The sequence below is a fragment of the Gymnoscopelus microlampas genome (assembly GCF_963454915.1).
Source record: "Gymnoscopelus microlampas genome assembly, chromosome: 18".
Lineage (NCBI taxonomy): Eukaryota > Metazoa > Chordata > Actinopteri > Myctophiformes > Myctophidae > Gymnoscopelus > Gymnoscopelus microlampas.
In genome coordinates, this window is record NC_139955.1 from 18,246,800 (window position 1) to 18,265,675 (window position 18,876).

An 18,876-nucleotide genomic window follows, 5' to 3' on the forward strand; every position below is an offset into this window, starting at 1 on the left:
GGCGCGTGCGTATTTTGCGCATGAGCCGGTTTACCTTCTGGGTGTTTTAAAAGTTTATTTTCTTCTTATTTGGTGATATTTTGGAAGGTTTCTCAGCAGACTTCGGTAGAACAGAATCTAATTGATAATATGAGTGTTGTTTTAGACTTTATGGAAGTATTGTTTATGTAGTTTTGCTGTTGTTAATGTTTTTTGTTCATTTCTGGATTCTGGATTCACCGGTAAATGGTGCATTTATATTGCTCCTTCATTCAAAGTGCATTACAATTGTGCATTACATTCACCATTCACACACTAATTACGGAGGCAACCATGCCAGGCACGCTGCTCATCGGGAGCAGTTAGGGGTTCAGTGTCTTGCTCAAGGACACTTTGACACTAACCCAGGAGGAGCTGGGCATTGAGCCGGTTACCTTCCTATTCCCAAGGGGCTGCTCTACTAACTGAGCCACTGCTGCTGCCCCCCGGCACTACCCACTACTAAACTACTATACTAAGAGATGTACAGTACATGACATTTCTGGGGCACTGTGACACTACTTTGGGAAATAACTCCATAGCTGAATACTTCATTCATATTTCTGGACAATCAGAATCTGACTCGGAAGAGTGGCTGGCATATTGGATTTCAAAAAGTAATAAAGTAAGATATTTGAATTGAAATGTTCAAATGTATTAAGGCCATGTTGGATAGCTATTACCTCCTGTAAACTGTATCTCCCCTAGACTCAGGATAAAAACCTCCCACACACTGACATACAGAAAGCTTTTAATGAGATGTACAGTGTTCCAGACTTGAGGGTAACCCTTTTCAGATTTGACATACCTGACCTGAGGTCGTACTTTTATTAAGTCACAAGACTGAAACAACAGCTAGAGTGATTAAAAGTTTTAGTTATTTCTGCCAGGCCGGACGGCCGAAGGCCAGAGATTATGTTTCTGCCTCTGTGTGTGTGTGTGTGTGTGTGTGTGTGTGTGTGTGTGTGTGTGTGTGCGTGCGTGCGTGCGTGCGTGCGTGCGTGCGTGCGTGCGTGCGTGCGTGCGTGCGTGCGTGCGCACACACGTTTGTCTGTCTGTCTGTCTGTCCGTTAGTCTGTCTAATCTCGGACACCACTGGACTGATTGGAGTAAAACTTTGCACGCACACTCCCAGTAGACCAAGGAAAAAACACCATCCCAAATCTTTTCTCATCGGCTTTATGGTAGTGCTATAACCGTCCTCTTCACGTTTTGGCCTATAACTCTTCAGCTCTAGGTCATACAGTTAAAACAAAAAAAGTGTTTTCCCTGCATTTCTTGTAACATGACACAACTCCATATACAGTACCATACCAGATTTTCCACCATTTTCTGTTTTCTTCTAAAAACACTGTGTCATGAAGATGTATCTGATCAGATTTCCGATTCCATTTCGATTTTCGATTGGATTTTTTATTATCACTAGAGGTTCGGCCCTCACCTCTAGAGTTCGGGCAGCTCCGCAGCCTCACACCACGTCACACTGCCGATCCAACCGATATGTCTGAGTCATAGTGTTGGGGGCTTTGTCATACCTGTTGTACCCGTCTGTCTTGTGTCCCTTTTGTGCCCATATGGAGATGTCTGTTTCTCTCTGTCTACCTGTGTCCCTTTTATGCCCATGTATGGAGATATCTGTATATGTCAGTCCTTGTCCCTTTTATGCCCATATGGACATCCCTGATGTCATCAGTATTGGAATGCCCATATACTGTACTGTATGGGCATATTGGTTGGATCGCGGTTCTGGACATCTACTACTCTGTGGCAGGCACTGCACTTCCTCGACTCCTTGCCGCTGTGCGGGCCGAGTTTGAAGTCGGTCGGTCCCATATACTGTATGCACATGACCATATATGGGCATAGCGGTCGGATCTTTGGCTCTGGAGTGGACAACCGGATCTGTCTGTGTCTTTCAGTCCTAGTCCTTTTATGCCCATATATGGAGAGTGCTGATGTCATCAGTAATATGGCCATATACTGTATGGGCATGCCTCCTTTTGTGCCCATATATGGAGCTGACTGATTTGTTTGCGGCTGATGCCATGACGACACACTGAGGTTAGACAACACACTCGATATTTGGGCGTAGCTGCATTGGGAACTCTTTATATGGTTATGGCTGAGTCAGAGTGACGTCAGACGTCCACCCGCCCGCTGGCCGGCCCTCCCATTAGCCAATTTGGACCTGATGAAGAATAAAGCGGAGCTGAAAAAAGATGATCTGCACAAGGGCATCTTCATCAACGAGGATCTTACACGCATGAGAAGTAAACTCTTCTGGCTTGCCAGGGACAAATGTGAACATACATTCGTAAGGGACGGCAGAATTATCTGCAAGACTGATGGCCGATATGTCACGATTAACACCCCAGATGACCTATTCCTGATTGGATACGAGGACGTGGATTACAAAGACTTTGGTATAGACGTGTAGGACAGATATGGAGTACAGACAGAAGAGGCTGCGTCTGACCCTGGGGAGAGGAGGACAGGTCCCCAGGGGCTACGGGTTCTTTCCTTAAATGTCTGTGGTATACGAAGTAAGTTGGATACTCCTGACTTTATTGAAAAATCACACCCTGTGTGAAGGAAGCGGTGCCTTTGGGGCGGGGCGTAACTCATTTCAGTTCGTCCCTATTGGTGGTCTGAGTCCACTTACCAAATTTGTACTTGGTAGCATGCTGCAAACTGGAATAATGGCTGTTTAAAGCCCAGCCAATGGGCAGACAGAGGGGGCGGGGCTTAAGTAATTACAGTTTGTCCCTATTGGTGGTTTTAGTCCATGCACAAAATTTGTACTCCGTAGCATGCTGCGAACGTGAGTTATGGCTGTTTAAAGGCCAGCCAATGGGAAGACAGAGGGGGCGGGGCTTCATCAATTCATGCTGGTCCCTATTGGTGGTCTAAGTCCACATACCAAATTTGGACTTGGTGGCATGCTGCAAACTGGAGTTATAGCTGTTTTAAATCCTGTGCCCTAAACGGGCGGACGGACATAACATACGCGGGGGGTCCCTGGACCCCGCTTGGATAACTTCAGCAATTCATGCTCGTCCCTATTTGTGGTGTAAGTCCACATACCAAATGTGGACTTGGTGGCATGCTGCAAACTGGAGTTATAGCTGTTTTAAATCCTGTGCCCTAAACGGGCGGACGGACAGAACATACGCGGGGGGTCCCTTGACCCCGCTGTGATAACTTCAGAAATTCATGCTCGTCCCTATTGGTGGTGTAAGTCCACATACCAAAGTAGGAGTTGGTGGCAGGCTTCAACCTGGAGTTATAGCTGTTTTAAATCCCGTGCCCTAAACGGGCGGACGGACAGAACATACGCGGGGGGTCCCTGGACCCCGCTGTGATAACTTCAGCAATTCATGCTCGTCCCTATTGGTGGTCTAAGTCCACATACCATATTTGGACTTGGTGGCATGCTGCAAACTGGAGTTATAGCTGTGTAAAATCCCGTGCTCATCATCCCGTGCTGATACGGACGGACGGACGGACATACGGACAAAGTCAAGTGTAGAGCGGTTGGCACCGCTAAAAATGCAAAAGCTATGATGTACTCTGTTTCAATGAAACGAAAACTGATGATGCTGATACACCCGAGATGTTGGACAAATTTAAAGCTATGGGCTTCTTAATGTTTGCTAGTAATAGACACAAGTTAACAAATTGGCGCTCTGGGGGGGTGATAATAGCCGTGAACATGAAAATTGCAGATAAATGGGTGCAAAAAGGTATAAACAGTGACTTAGGTGTTTGCCTAAAATGTAATAAACATGCACTCAATTATGACAAAGATCTTGTGATACTAGCGGTCTATATTCCACCATACAAAACTAGATACTCAAATGTTAGCATGTTTAATGAACTGACACAAATAATAGCCGATATTGGATTGGAAAATAATTATTTTCTTATTTGTGGTGATATGAATGCCCATACACAGGAAAGGGATGACTTTGTCTTATATGAGGGTGATAAATGGAACCAAGATGAAGATGTCTGTGAAAACGAGTGTCAGGTGGGAATGATGGAAATGTTTAATATCCCTCTAGAAAGAAAATCAGCTGATGTACACAGAGACTTCGGAAATTATGGCAGTGCACTGTTAGATCTGTGCAGAAATCTTGAGCTATGTATACTGAATGGAAGATGTGGGGATGACACCCATATTGGGAAAGCAACTACAGTTGAAGATAGTGTAATTGATTACATGATAGGTTCCCCTTTTATTGTGAGCAAGGTGAGAGGCTTCTGTGTACATGAATTCGATCATTTGTTTTCTGATAAGCATTGTATGGTGGAAGTGACCCTGGAGGTAAATATGGAAAGGGTTCATTATCAGGTCGAGGGCCCCATGGAACATACTGTAAATAGTGGAAGTCAACAAATTGGTAAATGGGATGCACACAAGATAGATGAGTACATAAAAAACATTCAGCTTGATAAGCTGAATAAATTGTTGCTTGACCAAGAAAACCTATCAGTAGATGAAATGACAAAAGAAGCCTGTAGTATTTTGATTAGTAGCGCAGCAGCCACATTTCCTAAAACAGTGGCTCGACACAGAAAGGGCAAGAAAGTAAATAAAAACGCAGTGTGGTTTGATAAAGAATGCAGATTAAAAAGGCAAAAATACCTCAAAGCAAAAAGAATGCTTAAAGTACACAGAAATGAGACTAATATCGAAAATGCAAGGATAAAAAGTAAAGAATATAAGAGAGAGATGTACAAAGCCCAGAGAGAGCATAAAAATAAATTGAACAAGGAATTGTTGAGTATGAAGTCTAAAAACCCAAAGATTTTCTGGAAGATGCTTAGTGGTACTGATAGAAAAAAGGAGCACTGTCCAATTTCACTGGAAGATTTTCATGAGCATTTTAAAATATTATCTGACTGGGAAGTGCAAATGAGTCAGATACCGGAAGTTGATTCCGAAGCATACTCCCATGACAATAGTATTCTAAATGCAAACTTCACAGAGCAGGAAATCAGGGAGGTTGTTTCAAAATTAAAAAATGGTCAGGCAGCAGGAAGTGATCAAATTCTGAACGAGTATATCAAAAGTTCAGTAAATATACTCATGCCATTGTATGTATCCTTGTTTAACAAGATCCTTGACTCCGGTACCTTTCCTGAAGATTGGACGCTTGGTTTGATTGTACCAATTTTCAAGAAGAAAGGCAATACTGCCGACTGTGATAATTATAGAGGGATTACACTTTTGAGCTGTTTGGGTAAATTGTTCACAAATATACTAAATACAAGATTGATTATATTCTGTGAGGACAGTTCTATCTTGAGGGAAACTCAGGCAGGATTCAGAAAGAATTATTCCACCAGTGACCATATTTTTGTCCTGAAACATATTGTTGATTTATTTTGTCTTAAAAAGAAGAGATTATTTTGTTCATTTATAGATTATAGTAAGGCTTTTGATACAGTCTGGAGGGATGCTCTTTGGTTTAAACTATCAGCGGTAGGAATCAAGGGCAAATTTATGGCTGTAGTAAAGAATATGTATAAAAACGTTAAATCATGTGTCTTTGTAAACGGCATGAAGTCAGAGTTTTTTGTAAGTTTAGCAGGAGTAAGACAGGGGGAAAATCTATCACCTTTACTGTTCGCTTTATTTATTAATGACCTGGAGGAATACCTCAGACACAATGGCTGTCAGCCGATACATTTTAATGATGAAACGATTGATAACTACCTACAGCTCATGTTGTTATTGTATGCGGACGACACGATCGTCATGTCAAATACGAAGGAGGGTTTACAGAAGGCAATTGACCACATGTGTGGCTTCTGTGAAAAGTGGAAACTAAAGATCAGTGAAAAAACAAAGGTAACAGTATTTGGAGGTAGAAAGGCTGACGCCAGCAGATTAAAGTTTTCCTGTAATGGAGACAATCTAGAAGTCGTCCATAGCTTTAAGTATCTCGGAATCACTATGAATTATAATGGTTCATTTAAGATTGCTATTGAAGAGCTGCATAAGCAGGCCTCACGTGCCATGTATTCCCTCCTTTGTAAATGTAGAAATTTTGATTTACCAGTAAATGTTGCACTAGATCTTTTTGACAAGTTGGTTTCACCAGTCATGTTGTACACTTGTGAAGTCTGGGGGTTCGAAAAAATTGAAATATTAGAAAAATTACATCTTAAATTCCTTAAGTATATCCTAAAAGTAAAAACAACCACATGTAGTAATATGGTGTATGGAGAGCTGGGGAGGTACCCAATTTGTATTCTAGTTAAAAAAAGACTCATTGGCTATTGGGCCCGGTTGCTTGAAGGGAAAGAGAGCAAATTGAGTCGTATAATGTATGACTGTCTGCTTAACCTGTTTAATACAGGTGTATACACGTCACCATGGGTTTCGCAGGTAAAGCACATATTGGACGACTGTGGTATGTCTTACATATGGCTGACACAGAATTGTAATAACAGTGAATGGTTGAAACGAACAGTCGAACAAAGGTTGAAAGACCAGTTCCTGCAAAAGTGGCAAAGTGAACTTAATAATATGACATCATGTGACATTTATGTTGAGTATAAGCAAGAGTTTAAGTTGGAAAAATATCTGTTGTGTGACAACCAGAAGAATAGACAGGCCATTTGTAATTTCAGGGTGAACAACACAAGAATCCCAAAGATCATTGGTAGATATAGAGGACTTGAAAGAAGCCAGAGGCTATGCAATCTATGCAATGGAAATCAAGTCGGAGATGAGTTCCATGTTATATTTGAGTGTAAAAATACTACCATTATGAGTCTTAGACAAAAATATCTGCCAAAGTACTATATAACTCGCCCATCTATGCAGAAATTAATTCTACTATTGCAATGTGATAAGCAAAGAGTTATTTATAAATTAGGTGCTTTTCTGAAAAATGTTCTACCTCTGTTTAAGTAAGGCTCGCCTTTTGCTATGTATGTATGTATGTATGAATATTATGAAATGAAAATGTATGATATCTGTGCTCCATACCATGTGAACATGGTCGTGAGTTAAATAAATGATGATGATGATGATGATGATGAATATAGGATTATTAGGCACAAATGCTCCATAACAATGACCGTCAAACGTGTTTTTGGGGCGGTGTAACCGCCCCCTATAAGTGAGTTTTGGACACTGACCAATCCTGCACCGTGATTGGCCAATAGTCTACAAGGCAGTCTACAACCCTAACCCTTCCACAGTCAATGTAAATCTATACTTTTGCAAAGTCAGCCAATCACATTACAGCTAGTGTCATCACCACTAGCTGTAATGTGATTGGCTGACTTTGCAAATTCAGGACTGTGATTGGCTAGCGAAACACATGACACATGTCCAGCCCTATGAATAGCAGTATGGACTTAAAAAAAAGTCAATTATCCTTTTTTTTAAGTGAGTCATGTTGTGATGACCACACACCGCCCACTTCACACTGGGTGTGATTTTTTTATACTCCATATCATTTGCCTGTAAATTAGATTCACAAAATTGTGGGTGTGGGTAACCTGGCCTGGCAGAGATCTGTGTCCCGAGGAGTGTACTTTCCTAGTTGTCCATTGCCGATATAATCAGGGAGGTTTTTCTTTCAGATGTACAGTATTGTAGACTACCAGGGAGGGAATCTATTCCAGAAAACAGGCTCAAGGCAAACCATCATTCATCTCAATAATCTTCTAAAGCCACATATGTCACTTAATCTTCTAAAGCCACATATCTCACTTAAATGGTTTTGTGCTTGCAGCGCACGTCCAGTAGTTTATTTTACATCGGAGAGGAGCCTAATATTTAACGGCTCTTGCAGACAGTCAAAACTATAATTTTATTGAATTGAACATTTAAGTCAATACGAACCTCCATACTCATGGATTGTTTCTATGAGTCATTGGTTCATAATCATTAGTTGCATACTGTAGTGCACCTACCTCACACTGTAGTGCAGCATATACACAAACTCAAAGAGACTACATTTTCTTGAAAAATTACAAAACATATCACAGACCAATGCAGAAAATGAATCAAACGGTCCCACTAATTTACTAGTAGCATACATATAGGTCATCATCCGGGAATTCGCTGTTGCACAAGGTTATCCAACAGAGGGCCGGCTAAGCTGTGTCCGAGGTTTGTCACATTATACGATTTATTTAGCACTTAACCATAGCCTTATTTACTGACAAAGACAATGGGAAAATTGCATTTGATCAACACAAAATGAATAGATTAACATTACTGTCAATGAGGTAGTACACAATGATAGGTAGCTGTTGGTACGCAGCCATTCTGTGAGCCATTGAAGTTGGTTGTTTTCCACTCCAGCCATGTTCACACTGGCAGCCCAAATCAGATTAGCAAAAAAACTCATGGAAACTGATTTTTGAGAATCCGATGTTAATCACATTCCTAGGTGGTTTTAAATGCGATTCAAATCAGATTTCTAAAGATGTGTCTCAGTCTGGAAGCTGAAACCTGATTTAGTTGGTACGATAGTAGTGTCGCTCGCCGAATGTAGCCGATCTACAATCGAACAGCGCTTCGCATCACAACACATTGTGAGCTTGTAGATCGGCCATTTTCAATCAAGCAAGCTGTCGTACAGACTCAGGCCTATATTGTTATGTCGTTACCACAGTTTCGTAGCCAAAAGGTTCTGTTTGCATGAACAATTAAACTGATACAATTAAGACTCATCTTTACAGTAGCCAGTAGGTATGATCAGCAACCTCCAGCGGTGAACATGTGATTATTCAACTGGTCAGCACAGAGAGGTCTTTTTACGAGCATAATTACCTGTAGGCCATGGTCTGTTGTTCCCCTGGGTCCCCTTACTTTACAACTGCAACCTTGAGATTTTGGAAAATAGTGCAGTATATACTGTAGATCGAATCATCATGACATCACCACATTGCATTGGAGCAGTATTATTCATGAACCTCATTTCTAGAAGAGCAGGACACTACTTATATTGTTATTGACTATTAGAAAGATGTTATTTTCTTCTAAATATCCACAGGTTGACAAACTAGACATGGCTAATGTTCTGGGCACACATTGTGTAAATATACATACTGTAGACATTCTACATGGAAATACCACTGGTCTATTGGTAGAATAGGTTCCAGACATGCTCCACAAGAAAAGGCAATGGGTAAATGATCTGAACATCACATTAGTCCTCCTCAACATGTGGTCTTATGGGTTTTACTATGGGTTTTACTAAGTCTTTTACGTGTCCCCACACACAGTCTGATAGTGTTCTGTCTGAATTCCATTTAGTCAACCTACTGAGTATACACATTGTTTGTGACAGACAAATTAAGAAGTTCCTACTTACATCAAGATTACCAAGGGTGATTAGTTATATTGATGGAACTCAGATTAAAATTCTGTGTCAATGAGAGACTGTCAACAGAAAATATTATAGTAGCATAAATGTGCAGGTAATGGAAGAATATTATTCAATATTTCACCAAAACTTTACTCAATTTTAGTTAATTAAGTAATCACTAATCTACTATTCTTTACTGTGTAATAAGACATAATTGTGAAAAAATGGAAATAATTAGATAAACCTATTACACAGTAATTGATCTGTTATTCTTTCCATGTAATTTCCTTTTCCTTTGCTGCAGTTGAGTTATTGCTTTTTTATTGAATATGTGGAAGTCATTGTATGAGTTTATTATCGACTTGCTCAATGAAAGGAAAAAGGAAGTGTGCTGAATCTGCAGATTGTTGTTGTAGTAGTTCAATTGTTTGTTTGTGTTTCCATTTTATTAAACCACCGCGTTCACCACAAACGTGCATGATTTGGGCTCAAAACTATCCCCGCTTGAAAATTCCCAACTGAAAACAGTTGTTGTGGAACCAAGAAATTTGGAAGCACTGCATTTGGTTTGATCAGACTCAGAGCTTAAGTTAAAAATATCTTGAACCAGGTTTCTGGCAACAGACCTATAGATTACATTTGAATCATAACTAAATGTGTTTAGTATTGATAGTTACCAGTTAACCACTTAAGCCCTATGTTATACTTTGTTATACGACTGTGTCACGTGAAAATAGCCAAAATAGTGGATCTAACGGCTCACTTGTGTTGCAATGAGACCAGCTATTAGCTCTATGAACTGCTATACATTCAGTAAATTGTTTGACATGTTTTCAAATATTTTCAACAGTTTAGAATTTCTTTGAAAGAATGCACCTGAATGACATGCCAGAAACATACCAGTTTGAAAGTGGTTAACAAGGGGGATGTCACCCAGCTTGCCTTCTCAGCACCCCGGTAACATCTACACACTCAAATATTTCTAGACAGATGTTGCTTTGCTGATCATGAAGCCAGGTGTAGTCTTCATCTACATGTCATGTGTGTTTTACACATGAATGGAGGTGATCATAGGGCTTTCATCTCTCTTAAGGAATGCTTCATTAGTTCAGGCGGGATAAGTGTGGCTGCACAGAAGCACAGAGATATACTCATGTGTGAGTGAGTGCACACACTAGTGAATCCACTCATGCACACACGTGCACACACAACGGGCATGCACACGCACACGCACGCACACGCACACGCACGCACACACACACACACACACACACACACACACACACACACACACACACACACACACACACACACACACACACACACACACACACACACACACACAATGGACAGACGCTCACTTCCTGGCTTTCATAACACCCTGTTTTCATTCCAGACGCATATCTTCTTCTCTCAACTCATTAGCTGTGAGGTTCTCTCTCACTTGACAGGCTTGACCTAAGGGCTTCTCAGTGGGAGACAAACACAATGTTTTTCATGTGGTTTAATCAATAAGAATGTTTTTAATTGTAAACGAAATGAAAATAATTGCTCAATCTGCAGTGGAATTTAACCACTTAAACACTACACACTTGGTTGACCGGAGTCCCCGCCAGGGGTATAGGGCCCCATCCTTTTTTCCCCTCTACACTAAATCCCCATGCCAAAAATATCCCATCTACAAGCTCACAACAAGTCACGGTTTGAACTTTTATATCAGCTATTTTCGCTGAAAGTTCGCCTATTTTCATTGAAAGTTTGCATATTTTCATTGAAAGTTCGCCTTTTACGACATACCCAGAATAATGACGTTGGGGTTCATGTGGTTAATGGCCCAGTGTGGGCTTGTCCTGAACATGTGAATTAGGTTTATATTTACATTCATGAAGTTTAGCTAATAGTTATTTAACTACTTTAATAGCTTCTTTATTACAACAAAAACCTGTTTTACTTCAAAGTTTACTATGTAAACAAACCTATTACAGGCCTACAATACAACAAACACAATTTAAAAAAAAAAGTTTTTGTCCTTCTATCAATCACCTAGAGAGTTATACCGCCCCCACACAGACACACATAACCATAGCATGTGCAACCAGTTCATCTAAAAGGCTTTACAATCCTTTTTTGGAAAGTTATAGGAACTAAGGACCAAAAAAAATGGCTTTTTGAGGTGACAAACTTCCTACATCAGTGTGAGTGTCTGTCCATACAAATGCATGGTTATTCAACACACTCCATTTGGTGTTAAGAATGTTTTTTTCTAATGTGACATATAAAAGTGATCTAATGATGTAATGTAATACTAGGACACGTTTTTCCTACGCTATGCATTTTTTTCCTTTTTAAGTCCATGGCCCTTCTGGCCTCCTTATTTTTTATTTTAGCTTTGTTTTACCTAACCTTTTTTTTCTACCTGTTGTTTTTATTCGCTGTCTGGTGTTTTTCTTAATGACTCCAAGGCTGCTGAATTTCCCCCGAGGGATCAATAAAGGTCTACTCTATCTTATGTAAATATCTGCTTGTGTTGTTTTCGAACGGAGACACATTGTAAGTGTCGCATTACTAGATAATAACATATTTTTCTTATGATAAATAACACTGAAACTGAGCGATCTCTTCCAATTCAATGTCAAGTTAATGAATGTGAAGTATCCAGGCTTATATTGTAAAATACTGCCATCTGCTGGGCAAAATGTATCCTGCTCTTAGACAGAACAAGATGTATCACAAAAATGCTCAAATTGAAGGTTAATGAAGCCAACCACATTGACTGCATTTGTGTTCCTCTCTTTCCAGGGTCTTTCAATAAGAACTTGCGCCCCCCAGAGTCCCTCTTCAAAGTGATCTTCTGGCTGGGTTACTTCAACAGCTGCATGAATCCCATCATCTATCCCTGCTACAGCCGTGAGTTCAAGATGGCCTTCATACGCATCCTCAGGTGCCAGTGCCACCAACGGAAACGCCCCAGGTGGCGAGCGTACAACTACCGCTCCTCCAACTTCAACTCCTCCGTAAACTCCCGTAGATTATCTACCGAACACAACTCCAGTTGTTTGAATGGCAGCCAGCGCACGCTGCCCTCCTCAGCCAGCCCCAGCCCGCGTAACCTAAACAAGGGCCTCTCTCCCTGCCATGATGGGGACAACTTGTACACCTGGGGCGCCACCACCCCAAGAGGGGAGGCGAGTGGGGCCTCAGTGGGAGTCGGCCCCTCTAAGGAATCTACTGGTGATGTGTTTTCTTTTCGGCTTCAAATCGGAGGAAGGGAAGTATCGGACAAAGTTAGTTCAATTCCAGAGGACCAGGTGTGACTATCTGTATCATATTGAGCCATGGCTTAGGCTACTAATTCACTCCCTGTGGGGACTTGAATAACCAGCAGAGTGCTATTCTACACAGTAAAATCCTCAGTGTTACTGAAACTCCTAGAGCACTCAAATGGAACCATTTGTTTCCACTCTCTGCGTTCAATTAACACTGAGGATTTTACTGTGTACCAGAGAGATGACATATACTGTAGGATTACATGCAGTTACGCACTATTTACATGTACGTGGTTTAATTTCATTCACGTCACCCTTCATCAGAAAATGGATTATTAGTGTCATTACCATTGATGGTTCACATGAAGTTATTGAGTATAGATTATGCTGCTGTGTCAGAAGTGTTTTGGTCTGTGTTACTGTACATGTGATCATGTGTTGTGACAGCCAGGTGAAATGGTGCAATGTGAAACATACTGTAGGAGGCAGGAGTGTAGTAAAGACAGGGTATCGATTGTGATTGCTCACACTGTAGTATTTGGATTGGAAAGTGGCCAGTGCATGTGGGTGTTTATTACAAAAAAAGCAAGACAGGAAAAAAACATATAAAAAAGTTGACAATGGCAGAACAAATGCACCCAACACAACCTTTCCGCCCCCATTTTCAATTTTCCCTCGTAATTGAATCCATGTCTATCTTTTAGCTGTGAAGAGACTGTACAAGAGTAAGGAAAACTGACTTATGTAATCTGTGTAACAAGCAAATGATCGCATTTCTGTTACTATCACTTGATATCCTTATGGTATGTCGTGAAAATTAAATATAACCAGGTTTATCTCTTGTGTGCACAGTAATCTTCTTGTTTATATGCTTGAGATCTTAACCACATGAACCCTAGCGTTCCTATTCTGGGCATGTCATAATAGGCAAATATTCAACGGAAATAGGTGAACATTTGGTGAAAATAGCAGATCGACAAGATCACACTGCGTTGCAATGCGACGTGAGCTTGTAGATCGGCTACAGTATATTATCCGCTATTTGACGCACAAAGAAGTATAGGGTTTAAGTGGTTAAAAGAGAGGTTTGAAGATAAAGCTAAGTTATCACTATGGGATAAAGTTGTGACACTTAAATAAATATAAAATCTCAACATCTGCATCTCTCAAGTCATTCCAGCTTGGTGCAATAAGAACAATTAAATATGAGTTGGACGATTATAATGGATGTACTGTCAAGATAAAGATCTCAATTTCTCATCCACTACTTTTCAAACATATAACTGAGACTGTCTGTCACCACAAAAGACCATCCGAGAGGATAGGATATCTTTGTGTGTTTGAAATAGAGGTCGTCCTACAGTATATGGATTTTTCAAGGGCATTACTGATTCCGATATGTTGAGGACAGGAAGGTCCATGATATCTACCAATTTCGTCTCTCTTTCTTGAAGATTCCAATATTCATAATTAATGTAGCCAACTCTAACATAAAAGGGATCTGATTCCACTGTCTACGTACGTGCCTTTGATTATAGTCAGGCATGTATATTGTTTACCATATTTTTTACATTTAAGCACTTACTGACTGTTTAAGAGAAATGTTTTTTTTATATATTCAAAAGTATGAAAGCAATTTTTAAACAAACAAAACATGTATATGTATCGGTCGGTAGGTTGTCCTCTAGTTTGAACGGTTGATGCATTATGAGGTTAGCAGTGGCCCCTGTAAGTGGGTGGAGGACACATGTGAACATGAGTCCCTGGGTTAAAACCCATTAAAACCGGGAAAGCATCTGTTTCATTTTAGATTTTTGCTTTGGCTATTCAAAAACAGCAGAGCTTGACGTACATCTGCTATTTTTTTAAAATCTTGAAAGTGTGAGAACTGCTGATTTAGAAGGCATTTGTAGAATCAGCCTCAGGTCTCAATGGGTTAACAGCGATGACGGGACTTTATGGTTTACAGCTTCTACAGACAGGAGAGAAATGATCAGAGACCATTTACCTCATGGTCTGCTGCCTCCTGAGTCACACTTAGCCAGTTGGTGTACTCTACTGTCACATTCATCTTTACTGAATGCATGTGCACACACACACACACACACACACACACACACACACACACACACACACACACACACACACACACACACACACACACACACACACACACACACACACACACGGACACGGACACGCACGCACACACGCTTTTGCGCTCGCTCGCACACACACACACACACACACACACACACACACACACACACACACACACACACACACACACACACACACACACACACACACACACACACACACACACACACACACACAGTACAAGGGGCTACACACATTATGGTGAGGTGATAAACAGTAACAGAAAGAACCCAGTGGCTCCATGTGTAGAAGGAACAGACAGTTGTTAAATAATTACACAACCGTAGATCAAGTAGTGAGACAGGTTTCTCTGGGAGTAGCATTTAACAATGGATTCATGCTGTATGTACATATGGACAAAGGTTCTATGATCTGTCTGTCTAGACTCTACCACTATCAAAGTCCTGCATCCATGGAATCAACAATAACTCAGGCCACCACAGCTTGTCTACCGATGGCAAAACCGCTGCTATAGTGGGCGCTTTTTAGTTTTGTTTGTTTTTTAGAGGATTATTAATCTTGGGGGGGGATTCAGTTTCAGCTTCACCCCGCTGATGGCTGCTCAGATGGTCATGATGAGCACTCGGTGGGGATCTGTTAAGGTTCAAGTGTCTTTGCTCAGGGACACTTCAGGACGTAGACATAAGTTGGCCGGGAGGCGAACCAGTGACCTTCTGCTTACCAGACAACCTCAACCAAATTTCTCATCAGCTTTTGTGGTTTCCATGGCAACGGCAGATTTCCTGGTGGCAGTGCTGGTGGTGCCCTTCAGTCTGGTGATGCCTTTCTGATTTATACTTAAACATGCAATGGTGTATAAATTAAGCTAGCTGTCTCTTCAGCGATTATCTGCCGGAGGAGAAAAAATGAACCGTGAGCTCTATCCAGCAAGAGGATCTCGGATCCTCAGAACTTCACCTTTTAAGCAGAATGTTTGATATGAAACCTACTGCCTGAGGAAGACCAGCAATTTTGAAACAAGATGCGTTTGTGTGCCAGATTGAGTATTGAAGATTGTTAAAGAGTACCCAGGATGTTTTTATTGATATTATTACAGCTTGGAATAATGTGAAAAAAAGAATTGTCATGAACCTTGACTTAACCATAAGTTATTTTTATTCTGGTCACATCTAAGCTTTCTGTTATTCCTGTCAAGAGGTTTTATTTGTATTTTTATAATCATAATGACCAATAATAATAAAAGAAAAAACAGGGATTTGGGTACATACATCAGATAAAGTCCAGATAAATCCCTGGATGTTGTCACGGTGCAGAAAGGCTTGTAAAGTAATTGTACATGTGTAGTTGTCATTTTACAGTTCAGCTGTCTTTACCTAACTTGCACTGGCTTGCAGTCCTTACTTCATGTATCATCACGTTTTAAAGACAATGTCTGGATGCTAAAGAATTTCTACTCAACCTATAGCTTTGAGCCAACAGAGGACAACATCCTGTTACAGAAAATAAACAGCATAGGTTACTTCTTGCTCATACAGGGCTCCACCTGGATCTGAGGTATGTGTGACAGGATTGGAAAAGGGAGGAATTTGGCAGTGATCACTGCGAAACCAAAGGCATACAGTATCTGTACCTGAATGCCACTCCTCTCGTTTCCCTTGCTCCTCATACATTTCTTTTCTTTCCTTTTCTCTTCTCTGCTTTCACCAACATGGCCTTCACTGGGAAATACGAGCTAGAGAGTCAAGAAAAGTATGACGAATTTCTGCAAATCATCGGTACAGTATGATGTTACATTTTCTAATTGATTCCTATAAAATGAGGCTCATTAATACAGATATTTCAAAGAGTAATTTGAGTAAACCTTTTCTGTTTTTGGAATGTTCTCATTCTAAACTATAGGTTTAACTAAAGCCAAGACAGATCATAAAGTGATAACAGAGGTGGATCAGAAGGGTAATGATTTTACCTGGACACAGAGCATTCCCAACTGGACCTGGTCCAATGACTTTACTGCTGGCCAGGAGTGTGAACTGAAGACAATGATAGGCCCCACATTCAAGGTGAGTGAATGAAATAAAGAATCATTGTATGACAAATTACTCAAAAATAAATGTTACTTACATAACGGTATGGTTAAAACGCTTTCCTTATTTTGTCTATTTGTTCCACGTAGGCCATGGTTAATTTGGAGGGAGGCCAGATTTCAATACAATTTCCACAATACCACTTCACCGCTGAGATCAAAGATGATAAACTTATAATGGTGAGAGCAGTAAACACCACATTCACATTCACTGAATTACAAAAACATGACTGCATATCATGTGCAACAGCATTATACATTGAACACAAATAGCCTCTCTATGCAAAGTGAGACTTTTGGTTCTACTTGTGTAGTATACTGTAGATATGTTATGATGCATTTTACATATCTTAAACCACTAATGGTCTGTGGCAGTGGTCCTGGGACCACCAGTGGTCCTTGAGGGGGCTCCAGGTGGTCCCCAGCTAAATGATGGAAGAGTTTGTAACCAAATGGACCCTTATAGATATTTAACTCTTGAGAGTGTAAAATGGCTCCATTTGGTTTCATTTTACACTCTCTAAATTATTGTTAAACTGCATTACTTAATTAAAGAATTGTTATTTTGATCAACGTTTGCCTGTTATCTCTCCTATCTATGGTAGAGTTAAAAATAATGGTATCAATACAGGATGGATTTGTGGACAAAATCGTATCCAACGATAACAAAAAACTAACTTTACATAATCTGTTCCCTGTCATGAATTCTAGAATTGCGTAACCCCAGGAGAGAACGGCGTGACATTCAAACGGATCAGCAAGAGGATCTAATGTTGCAACTCCCAACATGTCCCAACAGAAGCATTTAGCACCCTGAGAGAGGTCACAGAGGGAGAGACAGAGACTGTTACATTCCTCTTTATGTACAGCGATGAAAACATCCCTACCATGTACAGTAGAGCTCATTATGTTGTCTGTTTTAAAGTAAAAAAAAACACACATTGCAGTATGAAACCTTCAAAATGAGTTAAATGCATTTTTTTTATTCTCTCAATAAAAACACACCAGTATGAACTGTTTGTGGCATGCATTGGTGTTGTAAACATACATTAATAGACTATGCATGATGTAAATTGTATTTCTTTCTAAGAGGTCAGATCATTCAAACAAGAGGGTGATGCTGCATTAGTTCTTGCTGTTCAGAATGTGCCCTTTATCCAAAGAATGAACATGTTTCACTTGAAATGTGATATTTTCTATTGGTTAATTAATAGAACTTAGGCTAAAGCTATCATGAATTGGTCGTAGTTTTCCTGCAGTTATCTCCGGCAAAACGGAGATGTCTTCAGCATTGTTGAGGTTAAGTGAATGAAGTATCATCGCTGTCGGGCGGACACCTTGTATGTCCAAAACCGTTACTTTTCAGGAAATGAAAAAAAGAAAGAACCTGTGTTCCACTGGATTGATTGTAGTTATTTATTCACAAAGCTCTTGTTTTTCTTTGGTTAAATATTTATAAAACCCACAGACAGACTTAACCCCTACCAACCTTGCATCCCTATTTTGAACATGTTATCATAGGCAAAATGAGTGAAACATAAATAAATAGATCAGCTATTTTTGCTACTTTTGCACAACACTGTCATAGGATGAAATATAAATGAGGTCATACATTTATGAAAAAACTAATTCTACCTACAACCATGACAGAGTGTGTGACATGTGATTACCAGTTGTACATCATCTCTTGTCTTCCTCCCTCGTATATATTCCTTCTGGTTCTCTCTGTCTGGGGCATGCGATCACAATGTTTTGATGTGCACAAGAATGGAAAGGAATTGAGCAATGGGGGGGGGGGGGGTTATAATAAAGGATTCTGGTTACATTATCACCAGAGTAAACAGGCTGACCAGGTATGGTGACAATGTTGCAGTGCTATAGTTACAAAAAAAAAGTACTCACATTTTCTACTGAAGTAAAAGTATCAATGCTGCAATGTAGAAATACTCTGTTACAAGTAAAAGTCCAGAATGTATAATTTACTTGAGTAAAAGTACAAAAGTATTAGTATTAAAATGTACTTAAAGTACCAAAAGTAGAAAGTACT

At 40.2% G+C, this 18,876-nt stretch overlaps 2 protein-coding genes across 2 annotated transcripts in view; both read left to right on the top strand.

The window, feature by feature from the left end:
• LOC311033747 (alpha-1A adrenergic receptor-like) overlaps nt 1-14,143 on the top strand; it is a 32,088-nt gene extending 17,945 nt beyond the window's left edge. Inside the window, exon 2 of the mRNA XM_084041380.1 lies at nt 12,159-14,143. Within this exon, the coding sequence (XP_083897506.1) occupies nt 12,159-12,673 (515 nt within the window). The 3' untranslated portion in view covers nt 12,674-14,143. The remainder of the gene's footprint in view (nt 1-12,158) is intronic.
• A 2,156-nt stretch (nt 14,144-16,299) lies between these two features.
• On the top strand, nt 16,300-17,887 carry LOC311033767 (gastrotropin-like). Its single transcript, XM_084041414.1, has 4 exons — nt 16,300-16,521; nt 16,646-16,806; nt 16,920-17,009; nt 17,541-17,887. The coding sequence occupies exons 1-4, from the start codon at nt 16,455-16,457 to the stop codon at nt 17,598-17,600; spliced, it is 378 nt and encodes a 125-aa protein (XP_083897540.1). The 5' UTR covers nt 16,300-16,454; the 3' UTR covers nt 17,601-17,887.
• The last annotated feature ends 989 nt before the right edge of the window (nt 17,888-18,876 follow it).